The sequence below is a fragment of the Strigops habroptila genome, chromosome 8 (assembly GCF_004027225.2).
Source record: "Strigops habroptila isolate Jane chromosome 8, bStrHab1.2.pri, whole genome shotgun sequence".
NCBI classification, from domain to species: domain Eukaryota; kingdom Metazoa; phylum Chordata; class Aves; order Psittaciformes; family Psittacidae; genus Strigops; species Strigops habroptila.
Window position 1 is genome coordinate 60,264,489 of NC_044284.2, and position 18,324 is coordinate 60,282,812.

General features: G+C 44.4%; 1 protein-coding gene across 13 annotated transcripts in view; it reads right to left on the reverse strand.

Moving 5' to 3' along the window:
- Positions 1-58: 58 nt before the first annotated feature.
- Positions 59-18,324, reverse strand: part of DOCK7 (dedicator of cytokinesis 7) — a 107,685-nt gene continuing 89,419 nt past the window's right edge. For 5 of the 13 annotated variants that reach the window (XM_030494340.1, XM_030494339.1, XM_030494334.1 and 2 more), the window contains 11 exons: positions 16,706-16,898; positions 15,571-15,714; positions 14,487-14,618; positions 13,483-13,497; positions 7,745-7,879; positions 6,299-6,388; positions 5,109-5,345; positions 3,934-4,077; positions 2,964-3,070; positions 1,750-1,917; positions 59-142 (listed from right to left, as the gene is read on the reverse strand). In XM_030494340.1, the coding sequence (XP_030350200.1) occupies positions 100-142; positions 1,750-1,917; positions 2,964-3,070; positions 3,934-4,077; positions 5,109-5,345; positions 6,299-6,388; positions 7,745-7,879; positions 13,483-13,497; positions 14,487-14,618; positions 15,571-15,714; positions 16,706-16,898 (1,408 nt within the window). In that variant the 3' untranslated portion in view covers positions 59-99. The remainder of the gene's footprint in view (positions 143-1,749; positions 1,918-2,963; positions 3,071-3,933; positions 4,078-5,108; positions 5,346-6,298; positions 6,389-7,744; positions 7,880-13,482; positions 13,498-14,486; positions 14,619-15,570; positions 15,715-16,705; positions 16,899-18,324) is intronic. The other 8 variants (XM_030494342.1, XM_030494344.1, XM_030494336.1 and 5 more) reach the window with 3 other exon arrangements.

The window sequence follows — 18,324 nt, forward strand, 5'->3', positions numbered from 1 at the left end:
TTCCCAGCGCTGATAACAAGGTTCTTTCTTTTTTTCAAAAACCTTAATTTTTAAGTGCTTTTTTTTTTTTTTTTTGGATTATTTTGGTTTTTAACTCGTTTAGATATCCATTTTGCGAAGGCTCATCCTGCTGAAGGAGTCTCTGAGGGAGAGAAAATACAATGATGAGCTCAGATTTTCCATGACGACATAAGAAGCCTCGTCAGATGAATGATTCTGTACTTGATTTCCAGGATTTTCTACAGCTGGATACTACAAACATTAAGTAAGTCCACTGACATTAACTCCTTGCTTTTCAAATGAATGGAATGATCTGGGATCATTCGACTGCCCAAGGTTTCCTGATAGAAAGTTTCAGTCAAGTCATGTGTACACAAAAGCAGCAGCACAAACCATCTGCACTACTGAAATCTTATTTAAGTCTTTCCAAGAAATCTCTACATGGAATTTGCCTGGAATACCTGTATTAGACTCCCTGCACAGGCTGGATTTCACAAGATTAGAACATAATTACCATGCTAAATGTGCTTGCAAGGGTCCTACCAGGTGGGGTGGGAAGCAGAGAGGTATTCCCATCATCCCCACCACTGAAAACTGACTCCAGCAGAGAACACCAGCACAGAGTACAGCATCTTAGAGAGCTTAAAACGTCATGGACCTGGGTAATGACGGCAGGCCACCTTTCTGCAGTGTTCAGCAGACACAAAAACACATCAAATTCAGCTAAGAAACATCCTACAGCACTGCTGTGTGAGCTGGGAACACTCATTTCCTTCTTCCTGCAGCACTAAGTCTTGCTCTTCTTATAATACAAGCTTGCTAAATTTCTCTCTTCACAACAGTTTTTATGTTTCCCATCACTTTTTACCTCTGAACAACACTTACTTACACAAAGAGAGGTTCAAAACCAAGGCTGTATTCTCCTAAATCAACAGCACAGACATGAGCTGTAAGTCCACATTCACACCAAGCTCCTTTGAGGGTCTCTCATTAAAAGCACTGTCACTATCCTGCTCTGTGCTAACCAAGTGCCAGAAACAACTCCACCCCACTCCCTGGTGTGAAACCACAATGCCACAGCTGTCTTGCTGGATTGCATTAGCCTACCCTGCTGATGGGGGACACAGCAGGGGTTGTCAAGCCAAAGACTATGTGGAGGGCACCTGCTGGGAAGCACTTCTGCCCTATTCTGGGAGCCAGATTCTTGTTAGAAACTATCTACTCAAAGTCCCTCTGCTCAGCCTCAGCTGGTGCCAGGGGATTACAACACTACAGGCTCTGACCTGCTACATACATTCCCAACAAGGTTTTTATGTTCAGTCTCATTGCAGATGAACAAAAAGCTCGGATTCCTCTTTCTAGTTAGTCTTCCAGCATGGAAGACACCAACTGTTTTTCCACCCTGCCTGCCCCTGGAGCTCCTCACCCCAGTTTCACTGGGAACAAACAAGTATCAAAGTCCTGTCACACTGAGAGTGGTTTTGAATCTAAAAAGAATGGGATGCAGGATGAAAAATCAACCCGAACAAACTGTCATAGATCAGAAGCAAAAGGAACCATTGCAAACACCACCTACCATAACTGCTGGGAAGGGGATGTGCTCTGAAGTCAGGCCAGAAGGGGAAAAGGCCAAAAGAGCCATAATTGAAAACAAACAGACGTCACAGGCTCATCAGGAAGATCAGACACCCCAGTCCCCAGTTTTACACCCTCCTTATCTCTGCTGAAAGAGTAAAATCAAATATCCACCTGTGGCAAGTGACCGGCAGCACTGCTTTATACAACTGTGGGATCTTTCTATTTATCAAGGGTTGGAGAGCTTCCTTTAACCGGTGGTAATTCCTTTCAAGTTCCCGCTGATATTCCTTTTGGTCTGGACCGATCAGGCTCTTGTTCTTGCGCAGAGCATCTTCACATCTAGGAAACAAAAGCTTGTGAAACTTGGGCACATGAAAAAGGACTTGCTTGCTACAGACCTGTTAATCTAATAGGACCAAAAAAATCATTCTGTTCCTCTGGGATGACATATAATATTCTTCTCTATCCTGTCTTTTAGGTAATAAAGACTCAGCTAAACTGCTTGGTGTCCACGGGGAAAGGAAAGGGTGGCATATTCTCAATTCCCATTTCACTTCCAGAGTGACAATTCCTTTTCTTTTTTCAATTTACTCTCCTCTCTGGAGAGAAATGAAAAGCTGATCTCCACATTGCCCCTTCCAGTCCAAGAGGATTTATTTAAAGATGGATAGATCTACTGCTCTCCCCAGGAAAAGATCAATAAATAGCAGACTGAGATGTTCATCAGGAACTCTTCTACTTGCAAAGATGTAATTTAAACAAAGGGTATGTAAAGAACTGTATCAATGCCATGTATTACATATAGGAAAACTATGTTGCCACCGGACCTAATTGCTTGGAACATTTTTATTTCAATTATATATATATATATTCAATTCTTTGGTGCTTACAAAAGATGCTGGGCTGAGACTGCAATGCATTACTCAAGAGGGAAGAAGAGCAGCCAGCACATTTCTTAAGGGAATTCTGCCAGCAGGCTTCCACTCCGTATGGAGAAATTTACTCCGGAAGGAAACTACATCTCCTGGCCAATTCAGGAGTTCCTCCTGACCCTGCCAAGCTGTGAGTCCACTGTGCCAGCGTGGCTAGATGTGTTTTCTGGAACAGGAACACTTGTTCACAGCTCAACTGTGATCACTAATTCATTCCTGATAACCAGCAAAGCCAAATGACTTCAGCCCCTTAAATCGTGGACCAGCAGCACCAGAGAAACAGAGAACCAACTGGGCAGCTGAGGGATACAGTTGCTTATGGAAAGTGGACAGATGGAGCTACAACATGAATACTCCACTCTCTGGATACTCCCTGTGTTATTGTACATGTTCCTGCCCGATGTGGTAGTAGGAACTGCATCTGGCAGGCAGGTTGAAGACAATACTCCATACCTTTTTGTGAAGTCTTTGAAGCAGAGCCGTAGCTTGTTGTGATGTCTGAAGAGCTTTGGATCATTGGGTATTTCAGACAAGAAAACTTGTGCCACTTCTAATGGTCCCTTTAGGAGCAGAAGAGAAAAAGTAAGTTTCTCATACCCAATCACTGGAGAAGCTTCTTGCACATAGAAACATTCATAAAATGCAACATTTCCTTACAGGATGCATCTTGAAGAATTGCAGCTGGTAAATCTGGCCTAAATCACCAAACATCATGACAACTGACTCTCCTTTAGGCTTTCTTTTGGTTTTAAACAAAACTCTGCTTTTGGAAAGCAGTGTGAGAAAACACACAGATTCTACATTTGTTTTCTCTTATAAGGACTCTTGACAAAGTTTGCTCAGCTCACAACTAAGGCAAAGTTTAAACAACGGAGATGAACCAAGGAAGCATTTGCCAGCACTGCAAACTCAACCCAGAACTTGAAACTCCATCTGATTTCTTTTTTCCAGCTTGTGCATGAGTAAAGCTTTGCTCATACTCCATCACTTTTTCCTCAGTTTTTCTCCATTCACTGGTTTTGCTTTCCGCTTTGTTCAAAACCCACAACAGGACACAATGTTATTTCCACTCACCAGAGCCTGGCTAACCAAAGGGAAAGTAGTAAAACGTTTTGTTTTGGGGTTGTTTTGGGTTTTTATGTGAGGAGAAGCAGGCAGAAAAAACCGTGAATGCCAGGAAGGAGCAGGTAACTGAGGGAGGGCTGCCTCTTCTCAGCTGCTTTCTAGATCTAATTACATTTTCAAGACTCTTACTTAAATGGCAAAGTCACCGAGAGCAGCTGGTCTAAACCTACCAGTGACCTTAAACACATCCCATACACTGAATGAGGAAAAAAAGGTTTAGGAATAAGGCCCAATGCTGAACATCCACTACACTGAGAGATACGTACTACCACAGTGTCTCTGACTCAGTGATCCTCACCTGGTTTACTGTGGTACCTACTGATCCTTGCAGCACCATCTGAAGCATCTTTGGATCCGCAGGGTCTTGGTGTGTTGCAAAAGCTAATTCCTGTGTTTTCTTCTGCATGTCCTCTATGGCAACTTCAATAGGCGTCAAAATGATCTAAGCAAGTAGCCAGAACAGAGCATTGTTATGGTTGAGACTGCCAACGAGAAACAAACCTCAGAAACACCAAGGTCACTTCAGGGAGGCACGCTGAAGTGGTGGAGGACACCGATAAGACTGACACTCTGGACAGAAGCACTTCAGGAATGCATCATCTCAGTCTTGGTTTAGTAACATTAAGGCAAAGGTTGATTTTTAAATGTGTTTCTACATCTGGGTGCTCAAGAGCTTTCTGAGATTGCTTCTGGGCAGGCAGACTTGTGTCCAGCTGCAGCCACTGCAACCAACCGCCCAGGGTTACAGCACTATATCTCAGTGCCCAAGCATTTTATATCATGTCCCAGTGATCACGTTCGTTCCCAACTACCCTTAAAAAATTAACATAGCTATGGGATAAGTCCTTCTATAAGCCTACAGGACTCCACTGGTTGCTGAGGCCATGCAAGTGAGCTGCAGTACAGAGCAAGGGACAGGCAATATGCATCACTACAAAGCTCACCAAGGCCCCTGCACAGACCAGCCACTATGATGTGGACACACTACTGAAAGAGGCAGCAGGTCATACTGCATTACTAAATTGGTCTGGGTTTAGTTTAGATTGAATAGGAACAGAGAAAAGTTTGAGAAACAAGGCATTTTTAAACTCATATTAAGGAGCCTCATGCACAGTCAGAGAATCATAAAATCATAGAATGGTTTGGGTTGGAAAGGACCTTAAGATCATCTAGTTCCAACTCCCCTGCCATAGGCAGGGACACCTCACACAGTCCCTGCAGTGAACAACCTGAGCAGCTCACGATGGAGCCGTCTGCTCTCACTCTGTTGAATTCCTGCATCTTTAAAAGAGATGGAAAAGGTAGGCTGGTGATGGCGAGGACACATCTGTGCTAATGTGATGGCATGAAGGGACACAGCCAGGGCACTAAACTACACACACAGTAGTACACCACACATGAGTTTTAGCAACATCCACTTCCTTCAGTCTTGTGTAATACTTCCCTTCAAGCACCCAAGAGCTCAGGCCTCACCTCCTCTTTGTGAATGACGTTGATCCTGGTTTTAATGTAAGGGAAAGCGTGGGATGTGGTCAGGATGGTTTTGCGCTTGAACTGCTCGTGCAGCTCGCCGTGAGCCCGCCCGTCCAGCGTGAAGGGCGTGCAGTACATGAACCGCCGCAGGTTGTAGTTCTTGTCAAAGTAAGTTATCCTGTCCTTCATCTCGTACGTGTCGAAGTAGGGCTCCACATAGGTTATCTGAATGTAGGCCTGCAGGGAGGAACCCACGTGTGCACAGTGAGGTGCAGGGCCAGACGAGAAGAGCTGAGTCCTGTGCTCTGATATTAGGCAGCTTGCTGTCTTCCCTCTTGAAGCCACCTCTGGAATAACTAGGATTGCTTTTTGCCTTTACTCAGAAAAATCACACTCTCATTGACAGGGCTCACCAGTTTCTGGACTGGATAAAATACAGCTCAATGCCTCTTTCCTCTCATGTTCTTCAAATGCAGCGTTTCCTTCCTTTCCTTGCAGATACTGCCCTGCCCTAAGCCACAGCCCTGTTTCCTAGGCATGCTCCTGTTATTTCTGCTTAAGGGACATGGCACAAGAATGACAAAATGCTGCCCCTGCAAAAAAGCCAGAGGCCAATGAATGGCAAATTCCCTACCTTCCTTGCACTCAGTGGAGACCATGGAGAAAGGCAAAGGCAGCCTGGGCCTTTCATCCCCTCCCTTCCCACTAACCACCACAAGGGCAGAGAGTGAAATGGCTAATTCTGCATTCCTTTGTTGGGATGATTTTCCCCAACTCTCATCCAGCCCAGTCACAAGATGCTCTGTACCTGGATTTCACTGCCTACTTGGTAAAACTCTGGGTAGGATTCATAGAATCCCAGACTGGTTCGTGTTGGAAGGGACCTTAAAGCTCATCCAGTTCCAACCCCCTGCCACAAGCAGGGACACCTTCCACTAGAGCAGGTTGCTCCAAGCCCCTGTGTCCAACCTGGCCTTGAACACTGCCAGGGATGGGGCAGCCACAGCTTCTCTGGGCACCCTGTGCCAGCACCTCAGCACCCTCACAGGGGAGAGCTTCTGCCTAAGAGCTCATCTCAATCTCCCCTCTGGCAGGTTGAAGCCATTCCCCCTTGTCCTGGATTTGTCCCATTACGCTTGCATACATTCAAGACCTGTTCTACTTCTCTAAATGTGTACTTGTGTTCTTACCTTGTTAGGATCTAGTTTACATTTGTCCACAGGGTTTGAGTCCTTAATCACTTCAAGCACATCTTCACCAAACCGTTCTCCATAAAATCCCTACAATCAAGAGCAAAAGCATTGAAAGAAAACATCAAATGCAGCCATGAGAGAGACAAAGGCATATTCAGGGGAGGTGAAGCTCCACATGCCTTCAACAGTATCAGGGCTGGGGCTGAATGTGATCTGCTGAACTTAGGAGAATTGAATCAATTGCATTCCAGGGGCAACAGGAAAAAACAAGCCTAATGCCCTGGAAGGCAGGAGAACTCGGGAGCCTTCCAACCACGCACACACAGGCTGCGTGGCTCTGAACAAACCATTTGAGCTCGCTGTTTGTCTGTGAGCTCAACTGAAAACTGGGGTCAGAGTGGGATCTGCCTGGGAATGAGGTGCCGCATCAGAGCATGGCTTTGCTGGGCTGGGGAAAGGGCCAGGTTCTGAATTCAGTCTCATGTGCTTAAACCTCAGACAATGTGACAGCAGCTGAGCTACAGTTGACAATTGTGACACTGTGACAGTGAGCAACAACAGGACATCAGATCTATTCTAGCAAATAAAACAGGGCAACAGGGCCAGGTCTGCCCTTTGGCCCTAGGAACAAGGCACATGGCATGGCCCAGAGCGATGCCGCTGAATGCTCTTCCTCACCCACTGGGAATGGCCTCATCTGTGCACTGTGCTCACTGGGAACAGTCTCTGACCCATGATGTCCCCAGACTGTGCTAGGACATTGTCTAGGCACAGGTTAGCTGGCACAAAACCAGGCCAGACTGACTGGCACACGGTACAGATGATCACTGGGTGGTACCTACGCTGCACCCAAGCCCCAGTTCTATTAATCAGAGTTGCCTTTGCTTGTTCATGGTTGAAACAAACTTCAGACCTGTGATGTCCCACCTCATGGGCTCTGAAATTCAGGCACCTGAGAGGGCCCGATGTCTACGAGTAGAGGAACATGATGTGAAGGCACCAAAATGACAGCAAAATGCAGTACTTTCTAAAAGTCAGCTCCTAAAAGGCATCACAGCCTTTTTTTCCAAGCCCAGATCATCCCATTACACCAGGAGAAATGCAAACACAGTCTGATACACCACAAACTCTCCAATGATCACAGCAGGTCTGCAGCTCTTGCTGCAAGATGAGGGAAAACCTGTGGGACTCCTCTCCCTGCATTCCTCCTGCAGAGGTGGCACCAGCAAGAGGACAGGAAACATCAGGCCCAGCTCTGGATCACTGCATGGGGCTCTGCAAACTGTTTTGCCAAGAGGCTGTTTCTCTAAGCTCAGCCTTGCATCAGCTGCAAGAGGCTGGTTTTGCCCAACAACTTCAGTTTCCACCACTTCCTGTAAGTTGGCAATGCAAGTAAGTGATGCAAAACAGTCCAAGTGCAACACACAGACAGAATCATCTCACCTCAAGCCTATGGGAAATTTCAGCTAACTTTGTTATGGCGGGTTCCTTGTAAACAAACTCTTGCTCATCCAGGTCTCCAAATTTAGTTCCATAGAAACCAACCCGGAAGTAGGTGCCAAACATCCTCTTTCCATCCTAGGTTTGGAGAAACAAGAGGTTATTTCAGTGTGGAGACATCAGTACCCCCAAGCATGGCTGCAGGCAGGCTCCTGAACTTATGCAAAATGAAAAAGAAATTAAATAAAACAAGGAAAAACAACAGAAAGAAAGAAAGAAAGAAGGGAAAGAAAAACACACCTGGAACTCAGCATGAATGCGTTTAGCAGCAACACTGCAATGAGGTTGTAACTAACATGAAATTATATGGATCAGTTACGACCATTAGCCCAACCCTGCAATGACTTTTCCCACCCCAGAAGGTGTCAAACGTCTCTGAGGAACAGTCAAAGGAAAGTTCCTTCGTTTAGGTAATTATTTCAGGCTCTCCAAATCCTCTGCAGACCTTTCATAGAATCACAATCAATGAGGTTGGAAAAGACCTTTAAGGTCGTCACATCCAACCATTACCCCAGCACTGCCAAGGCCACCACTAAACCATGTCACTAAGGGGCTCATCTGCATGTTTTCCAACACTTCCAGGCATGGTGATTCCACCACTTCCCTGGGAAGCCTGTTCCAATGCCTGACTTCCCTTTTGATAGCCTGGACACAAGGAGGTCCAGCTGCAGCACACAGGGAGGATCTTAGACACAGATATCCCTGAAAATTACCGATACCAGAGCCCCCGTAATCCACTCTGGAGTAATTGCAGGATTGGGCCGAAGTCAGTGTCCAGTTCACTCACACACACACGCAAGTGCTTTGTAAACAGCATGTCAACTGGAAGGTGTTACGTTCTCTTCTAGTATCTAATGTCTAGTAAAGAGGGCCGAAGTCACTCCTGGCGAAAGCAGATGCAATCCACTGTATCATGTACCTGCTTCCATTTGAGCCAGTGGTGAATTTGGCCCAGAAATGCAACAAAAGGAGAGAGACAAGAGAGACTTTTGCTGGAAAAGTAACGAAGAAAATCTGATTAAAGAGAAAGAGAGAGAAGAAAAATGCTTTAAAAATAAATCACACCTTTGGTTTTGTTAAAACAACTCACGCCACATGCACAAACCAGAAATGCCTTTCAGCAAGAAACATGAAATGTTCACCTTTACTCTCGTGAGAAAGTGTGATGTAGTATTTAACACTCAATGTTTCTGAATCTGGGCTAGTGTTTGGTTTCAAACAGCACTTACAGATGTCCTGGCTGCTGTGTACCATTAGTTTTTGTTTAGTATTTTGCTATGGCAAAACTGATCTCTTGTGGTGATGGTGAATGTGATCTATGGAAGGCAAAGAGCATAAATGAGCCAAACTAAAGAAGAAAACCCCTCAGGCAAAGTCCAGAGGCTGGAAAAAGCACTGTCACAGCAAGCCACCACCTTCTCCTGGCCTGGAGGACACTCTGGAGCATCGTGCTCAGCTCCTCTCAGCTGAGGCACAGCCAGGAGGATGCGGCGTTGCCTTTTTGGGGTGAGAGCTGCTGTTCACCCCAAGCGCCTTCAGGAGGGTAAAGCTCTCCAGTGCTCAGCTCTGACATGGAAGTGAAGCCTGAAGTGACCAGAGCCAGCAGCAGCCTTGCTTAATGCATGCAGGCCACATTTTGGCTTTACTATGGGACATCAACAGATACAAATTCATCAGCTCTGCCCTAGCAGAAGTGTAGACACATGCTCCAGTTTGAGAAAAGGAGTCTCACTCAGAGATGCTGATATGCTTAATGTGGTGCAGGCAGCTCCTTGGGCCCCTGCTCCCCCTGAGCATCCCTCCTCTAGAGAGGGGCTATTATCCAGCTCCACCTGCCATTGCAGACTATAGGGTTTCTTCACACCACAGCCATCCCCAGGAGCACCTCCCAGCTGCAGAGCTGTTACTGTTTTACTGGAAGTGCCATTTGGCCACATCTGGTTGCTATTTCCCTGGATTCTCTCTTTCTCCAGCGCCCATCCCTCTGGACCGGCACAGGAATGAGCAGCGTACTGAATCCCTAATTTACTCATCACTACATTTTGAAAGCCACAGTTTTGGACGATATTACCTATGCTAAAACCCCTTAAGGCCCAGCATTTCCAGCTTTCTGTGCTACTTATTTCAATTCAATCTCAATGTTACAGACTGTGATTCCAGGGTTCCCTTTTCAAAGCACTTCCCAAGGTAGCATCATGTCTGCGTTAAGGGGAACTGCCACAAGAAACAGCTCCCTAAACCTTATATGGGGCTTGGGAATGCTCCAAGTGGAAGTTGGTGCCCCAACCCATGGGCACAGGGTAGGCCTCAGCAGAGGACACACTGCTGCTCTTCTAATTCATGTGCTTTTTCCTACCTACTTGGCAAGTGACTTTCAGGGTATGAAGCATTTGCAGAACCTGGTCCCTAGAAGGTATCTGGCACATGGACATCTGCCCAGGCAGCTATTTGTTACAGGCAGTGCTCATTTATGTTGCTGTAAAAATAACAAGGAGGGAGGAAGAAAATGCTGTCTGTTGACCAGCATAAATTAACAAGAAGTTCTGGTGGCATTTACTAAATGCATAAAATCAGAGTAACGGGGCATTGTGAAGTCCCAGGAGTGATAGCAGCAGGGAAGCCTGGTGAGATTCAGTGCCACTGTGTGAAGGCAGCTCCCAACTTATGTACTCGTTTCATCATCATGAAGACCAGATGCACTGGCTTTTCCTGATAAATGCACTTGCTGAAACTCAGTCATCATAAGGATCCCAAGGAGAAGAGCTGGCAGTGAGGAGCACTGGTTAGCCCTTAACACAACAAACCCAGGATCCACCAGCCATGAATGTATGTGACTTATGTTGGGGGATCTGAACCTGGAAGCAAGGGGATGGAAACAAACTCCTTCAGGAGAGCAAACACCTATGGGCCATACCATAGTTCGCATAGACATTCAATAGCTGTCAGTTCCCTGAGATGAGGAGAGCTCAGTTTCATGCCTGGCATTAAGAATATGGGATGGCTCTAAACTAGGATCTTTGAAATTTAGCCAATACCAAAGTCTATCTCATCACAGTACTGAGAAGAAAACAAATAACTTAAAAATACTCCATGGTCTTGTTTCTGAAAAGAGCTACAAATGCAGATATGAGGGAGGAATTATTAAAAGCATTTTATCTCCTATTATTTTATGAAAAAAATAATAGGTCTTTGTGAGGAGAAGAGAATGAAGGTGAACACTGAATAGCCATTACAGAACTGGCAGAGCAGGTAACAGCCACCATGACGTATGAAGGTTCATGATTTGTTATTATGCATGGTAAATACCTTTCAAAATTGCTAGGAATAAAGTTTTAGAGTCGTCTCTTGCACGCACACAAAAAGCTTTGCCAACAAAGGGTTGAAAAAAATCAGACGCAAGCGTGATCATCTGCTTTCTTCACCAAGACCAACACAGAAGGCAGAGTCAGCCCAAGTATGTAGGAATAAAAGTAACTCCTTCACACACACTGTGCAGAATGTGAAATCCAACCATTTTTACCAAACTGAGCATTGTTATTTTCTTGCTCAATTTTAACCCAAGGTCTTTTGCAGTGTTGCCAACTATTACAAGTCTTTCAATATTGATCTTTTGAAAGTACCAGCTCCTGGAGTCCTGTTACTTGATGGCAACCTCACCCTGCACACTTTAAAAAGCATGTTTGAATTCTCATGGCATAGCATGAAAAGATTTTTCCTAACAACTTTCCTAACTGGAAAGTAAACAGAAAGAATTAACATTTATTCAATGAACAAACACACAAGCAGAAAAACCCACCACTTGGTATGTTTAAGCAGATCTCAGAAATGCCAAACTCGGGATACTTCAGTGCTTGTAGTTGGCAATACTACGTTCCTTGTGATATGAGGGGGTAGTCCTGGTGTTGGCATAGCTCTTTGGTAAAATGAAATTGGGGTTTCCACAGTGTAAAACAAAAAAACAAAAAGGGGGAAGGGGGAAAAAGAGAAAGGGGAAAAACAAAAAAGAAAATTCCACAAGTAGGGACTTACCACAACAGACAATAGTAAGAGTGGGGAGGAGGGTCAGCAACCAGGGCGAGAGAGGAGAAAACAGAAAGTATTTAATTAGGGAAATTCCAAAAAACAAACAAGCAGCAACTTGGCAGCAAATAAACTTTAAAATAAAAAAGGGCGAGCATCAATTAAAATATTTAAAACAAGGGAAAAGGGCAAAACATGCAACAAATCTGAAAGCTACAAAGCACAAAGATCAGAAGAAGTGTGGCAATGAAAGAGCACGATGACAGAGGAGAACTGAAACCATGGGTGTCTTTTACCATGCAGTAAAACATGACTGAGTGATGTTAGAATCATAACCAATGACAGGATTTTCTGCAGGGGTCGATTTAGGGGCAGACTAATCAAAAGAGATGCTCACAGGCCTTTGCATTTGTTGGCTATTGAACATGTATTGAACACTCCTACAACATGTACTCTGGATTGCTGTGCTGCCTCATCTGCTGGGACCTTTCAGAGCAATAAGTAAATTATTTACAGGGCCAGCCCTTAAGTGTCAGGGTTTACTTTTAAGCTGCTGAATTTCATTTCTTGCCAGGCCAGAATTAAAACTGACATTTAGACATCATCAGCCCAAATTATTTAAGTCACACAATGCAAGAGAACTTTGTTCTTGGTCTTGGTTTAATAAAGGTGGGCTTAAACGCTCTCCTGTGGGGGAAACCTGGAGTGAGGTGGCTCATACTGAGTTGCCTGATTCACAGAAAGCAGAGATAAACTGGACAGCTGAAGTTTAAGAAAATAATGTAACATCATATTCACAAAACACTTTAAATGTCTTCTGAGACTTCTTGACGCTCATGTACCCCCGTATTGACCGGACTAGGGCCCGAGTTATCAAGCTGCTGTGTGCATTCTCCAACCTTGGAGATATTCAAAGCTGTGTGGACACAGTCCTGGGCAGCCTGATCTAAGTGGCCTTGCTTCAGCAGGAGGGTTGGACCAGGTGACCTTCAGAGGTCCCTTCCAAACCACTCTGTGATTCTGTGTGTGACTGCGGATGAAGCCGACCACTTTGTCTATTTTATAATCCAGATGTGTGGTTCTCATGGTGTATGTTGTAGAAATGTGAGCAAACAGCCCCCACAGAGAAAACAGCAGCAAAACTGACTCCAGTTAACACAACCGAGCTATTCTACTGCCAGATAAACAGCTACATAACAAATTGATTGTTCTTAAATGAACAGAATGAAGCAGCCTATTCTCTGCGATATGGTCTGCACATGCTGGAAACCAGCTCTGTGTTTCAGTACCTCTGAGCATTAGTGCTTAAATCGACCCCTGTGGGTGGGGTGAAAATATGGTATGAAGGGATGATATTCTGTGTCAATGCTGATGAAAAGAAATATAAACAAATTATAAAAACAAACTAGTGATGATACAGTGGCTCATTCACCAAAGAACCTCATTAGTGGAACACATCAGCATCCATGCACTACCTACAGCTTCTTATGAAGAATTTCCTACAACCACAATTGGTTTATTGGTATTTCTTTGGTTAATGAATTGTTTTAACAGCAGACAGCAACAGAAATACCCACAACTAGCACATGTGGGCAAGCGTTGGCGTGAGTCATCTGAAAAATCTATTAGTGTTCTTTACTAACTAAAATGGAGTTACCTACCTCCCAGCCAGTACTCTGTGTAATAAAAAGTAAAAAGCGCATGTCACAGAAACCAAATAAAGAGTTTCAAAGGCCAAAACATGACCATCAATGTAAGGTATCACAAACCTGAAATGGTTTCAATGATTACAAGTTATCATGCATCCAAAATGCCCTTCTCTGGCCCAGAAGGCCACCCAGTGGTTGTCCTCTATTGGTTCATCTAATCTCAGGAACCCAACAATGCCATAACACGGAGAAAACCCCCAGACCCTCAGTTGGATCCTATGAAATCAATGTACTGATCAACATCTACCGAGGAGCTGATGGCAGCATAAGGGTAACCACATAAGGGTAACAGACAAACAATGCACTCAGCAGCCCATGACCAGAAGCTGACCAGGGCTTGGAGTAGCACTGGCATGTACTGGAGGAGGCCTGCTGAGTGCTTGCCTGCCCTGACAGAAAGGCATGCACCCAACAGGCCTCTGCTAGAAGAGAACATCTGCTTCTTGAGAGTTGCCAAGTGCTCTCATCTCCTGCCTAGCTGAGGTCTGTTGAGCTTTGCGAGGGTTGATAACTTCTGATGCCTCTCATGAAATGCTCAGCACCTCAGCTGGTGGGTTTTGCACCATTTAAGTTTAGAAAGGTTCCTTCAGTAATTTACCCACCAAATAAACAGAACAAACCCCACCATTTCTGAATATTACCTACCGGGCTAAAGGCAAGATACAGAGTTTTTCCCAGCATGCAAAACAGTTTAAAATAACATCTGAAAGGATAAATTGGCAGATGATTGGGATTTTTAACTCTTGGATATTTCTCGGTATATAATTTGTCTCATGTTAAATGTCCAGAGAGAAAAAAATCCTATTAGCAATCCTTGCATTTACTGTGGATCACCATCTGACGATTCTCATGTAATCTGATTAAAATGCTTTTTCCTTCATAGGCAGGTTTTATTTGCACTGAGCATTTGAAGTTTCTTCACAATTCACATTGCAGCTGAAAATTCAAACCATTACCTGGTGCACAATCTTGCTGAATGCTTCTTGTAGTTTACCATGAATAGTAGATAGCTTCTTGGCATCTCTATTAGCTTCATGAATAGGAATAAGGACTTTGTAAACCTCATTAACTGCTTCATACATGCCAGCCTACAAAAATAAGTTTCATCAGATTGCTCCATCAATTCAACAGCAAGAATAATACATACTACCAGCATTTAAATTATAAAACTGCAAAGTGAAAAGGTGGCTTAGATACCACTGTGATATAATTGGCATCTTTTCTTAAAATATACCCATACATGAAGGGAATAAAACCCTCATCTACCCTTGAAATCAAGAGCCTCCTGCATTATGCATTGCTACTAGTAAAAAAGATTATCAATGGAATCAAAACTGGGATATTTTGGATGGATATGTGCACAAGACCACAACAGGCTAAACAGAATCCTAATAAAATCTATGGGAATTAAATATAGAAGCTTAAGTGCACAGTACAGGTGCATTTTCAACCTAAGTGACTTCTGCACCCACTTTTAGCACTCCATGAAATGGGCTTTATGAAGTTTCCATAGGATGTCTTTAACATAGGGGATTCAGCCCATTGCAGGCAGAGATGCTGCACCCCATGGCTTAGCCCACAGCAGCAGTTCTAGGTCTGAGCCCTGGAGTTATTGCTGCTTGTGCTTAACCCCACCAAATGATATTTCATATTGTGTTGTAGGAAATTATTCACTTGCTTTCCTTGGTTTCTGATGGATACACTGCTACCAGTTCACACAAAGCTCTCAGCCCACTCTTTTTGAAGAGGAGGAAAAACATTAAGGCCTTTCTTTACTATTGTGAACTCCCAAATGTGCAGTGTTGATGTGAAAGACACTGGAAACACACAAAGGCCTCTTGGTCCCAGATCCCACTCTTTGCACAGTTACTCCAGAGGGCAAACTGGGCTGTCTTGAACAACTAAAACTCAAATGCTCCACGAAACTTAAGCGGTTACAATAGTCCCATATACAGTCTCATACAGAAAACATTTTACTTCATGTTGCCCAGCAGTGAAAGACTGCTTAAGAAAACAGATAAAGAAATTAAAGTCTTCTACCATGGAGAAAGATGCTGCAGCTTGTTCCAGCAGTCCCACCAGACCAGCTTCTGTAAAATACTTTCCAGAACAGATACCTTCTTCATCTGGTGATACAACATCATCAGAAACAGCTGACTCTTCCAAAACATTGGAAGATATGTTCTAAGGAGATATAACGTAGGGAAAATAGTTTTACTCAATATAAACAACATTCAACATTTTCAATACTTTGAAAACCAGATGATTTTCAATCAACTTCCACATGCATTTTATTTAATTTCCTTATGAACCAGCATGGTACTTCAGCACATGCTTGAGCTAACTTGACCAGTCCACCTAAGAACACTCAAAGTAAGCATGTGCTTGTTTGCTCTGCTCAGTATTGCCCTGCGTAACATCACTACTCACAGGAACCACTTTCTCAACTGCACTCAGTACACACTGGCTAGATCAAACTGGTTATTAAAAACCCGTGACTTAAATTGAGAAATAAAAAGAACTGGATTCACTCAGCCTATGGATGTAAAGATTTAGGGGAAACAAGACAGTCTTCATAGAATTGTAGAATGATTTGGGTTAGAAAGGACCTTAAAGCTCATCCAGTTCCAACCCTGGGCCACGGGCAGGGACACCTTCCACTAGAGCAGGTTGCTCCAAGTCCCTGTGTCCAACCTGGCCTTGAACACTGCCAGGGATGGGGCAGCCACAGCTTCTCTGGGCACCCTGTGCCAGCGCCTCAGCACCCTCACAGGGAAGAGCTTCTGCCTCAGAGCTCATCTCAATCTCCCCTCTGGCAGGTTAAAGCCAGTCCCCTTGGCCTGTCCCTACAGGCCCTTGTCCAAAGCCCCTCTCCAGGTTTCTTGTAGCCCCTTTAGGCACTGGGAGCTGCTCCAAGGTCTCCCCTTCAGGAGCCTTCTCTTCTCCAGGCTGCCCCAGCCCAGCTCTCTCAGCCTGGCTCCAGAGCAGAGCTGCTCCAGCCCTCGCAGAAGCTCCGGGGCCTTCTTCAAGCATAATATAATTTTTCAGAGTTTGTTGTAATGCATTCTTCTCAAAACAAATCAAGTGCAGTATGAGTACACAGGCACAGTAACACCTGGCATGCTCAGCAGCAGATGACAAAACCCAAAAATACAATACAGAGGATAATTCCCACCTGAAATGTAACACACCCTACAGGGAGGTATTTTCGGTCTTCCAGCATGCTCAGATATTCAGCCACCAAGGCTGCAGAGTGGACCAGGCACTGGGCTGATTCAGCATGGTTGCTCCTCTCGGAGTGCTTTCCAGCCATGTTCTGCAGCCACGTCAGGCGCAGGTCAGGGGAATTCTGATAGCCCTTTGCAATCCTAATTGAAAAGAAAACCTGTGTGATTAGTATTTAGTTACTTCTGCCTAAACAACCACCCTCCATGCTCTGCTATCTAGAAATACGTGAGGTAAGAAGCTATATAGATAGAAAGTTACCCTATATTACAGATTTCTGAACCAGTTAGCAATGGACAACTGCAGCTACCCCCTGATGGCAGAATGTTTTTATGGGTAACTTGCTGAAGCTCTTGACCATATTTCACTTAGAGACTGGTAGTAAGCGAAAGGCATTGGACAGTCAGAGCAGAGTTGCCTGGTTGCTGATGACAAAACCTCTACTGCCTTCTAAGAAGCCTTCAGGACCATTTGTGCAGACACCACAATGCAATCTTAACAACAGCTCTGGAACATCTTTTGCATAAGGAGACCTTCATATGTACCACCCGTGTCCTGATTTCAGCTGGGATAGAGTGAATTTTCTTCCTAGCAGCTATGTTTGGGCTTTAGTCTGAGAACAATGCTGATAACACCCCAGTGTTTTAGATGTTGCTCAGTAGCACTTACTCTGATAAAGGACTTTTCAGTCTCTCATGCTCTGCCAGTGAGGAGGAGCACAAGAAGCCAGGAAGGGGCACAGCCAGGACAGTTGACCCAAACAAACCAAAGGGATATTCCATACCATGAAATGTCATGGCCAGTACAGAACGACTGTTTTGGGCATCACTTGAGGGTTTTTTTGGGTGGTGGTGCTTATTTATTCCTCTCTCCCTCTCCTTATTTCCTATTATTGTTATTTATTATATTTTACTTTTATTTCAATTATGAAAGTGTTCTTATCTCAAACCATAGGTTTTAACCTTTTTTCTGATTCTCCTCCCCATCCCATTGAGGGGGCCAGGGGGAAGTGAACAAGCAGCTGTGTGGTACTTTGTTGCTGGCTGGGCTCAAACCATGACAACCACCAAAAAGCCTTTTGTGCAAGCAGGTGCTGGAAGATCCTTACGTTTCCCCTGCTGCAGGCAGGGAGAGTTGTCAGCATTGTGTCCAGACTAAAGCCCAAACACAGCACTGCACCAGCTACTAGGAAAGAGAAAAATAACAGTTACAGCTGAACCCAGGACACTCACATAAAGGATGAGATTGTCAGAGACTGCTGGGCAATGGAAACTACTTTTATCCATGATAAGCTACATAAATGCCAACCAAAACCTATCAACACTACATTCAAACACAACAGACATGTACCTATTGGTCCATGAGCACTGAGACTCAGAACTGCTCCAAAATCAAGCTCTAGAAGCGCTCAACTATGCAACATCTGAGTACAAAACCAAAAAGCAAGTAGCTGCATTGTTTTCAGGTGAAATGGGAATCATGGGAAGCAGTTTAAAACAGGATTTTAGTTCAAAGTGAAATAATTGCTAATAAAACCCAAGCAATCGAAGTTCACAGCAATACAATACC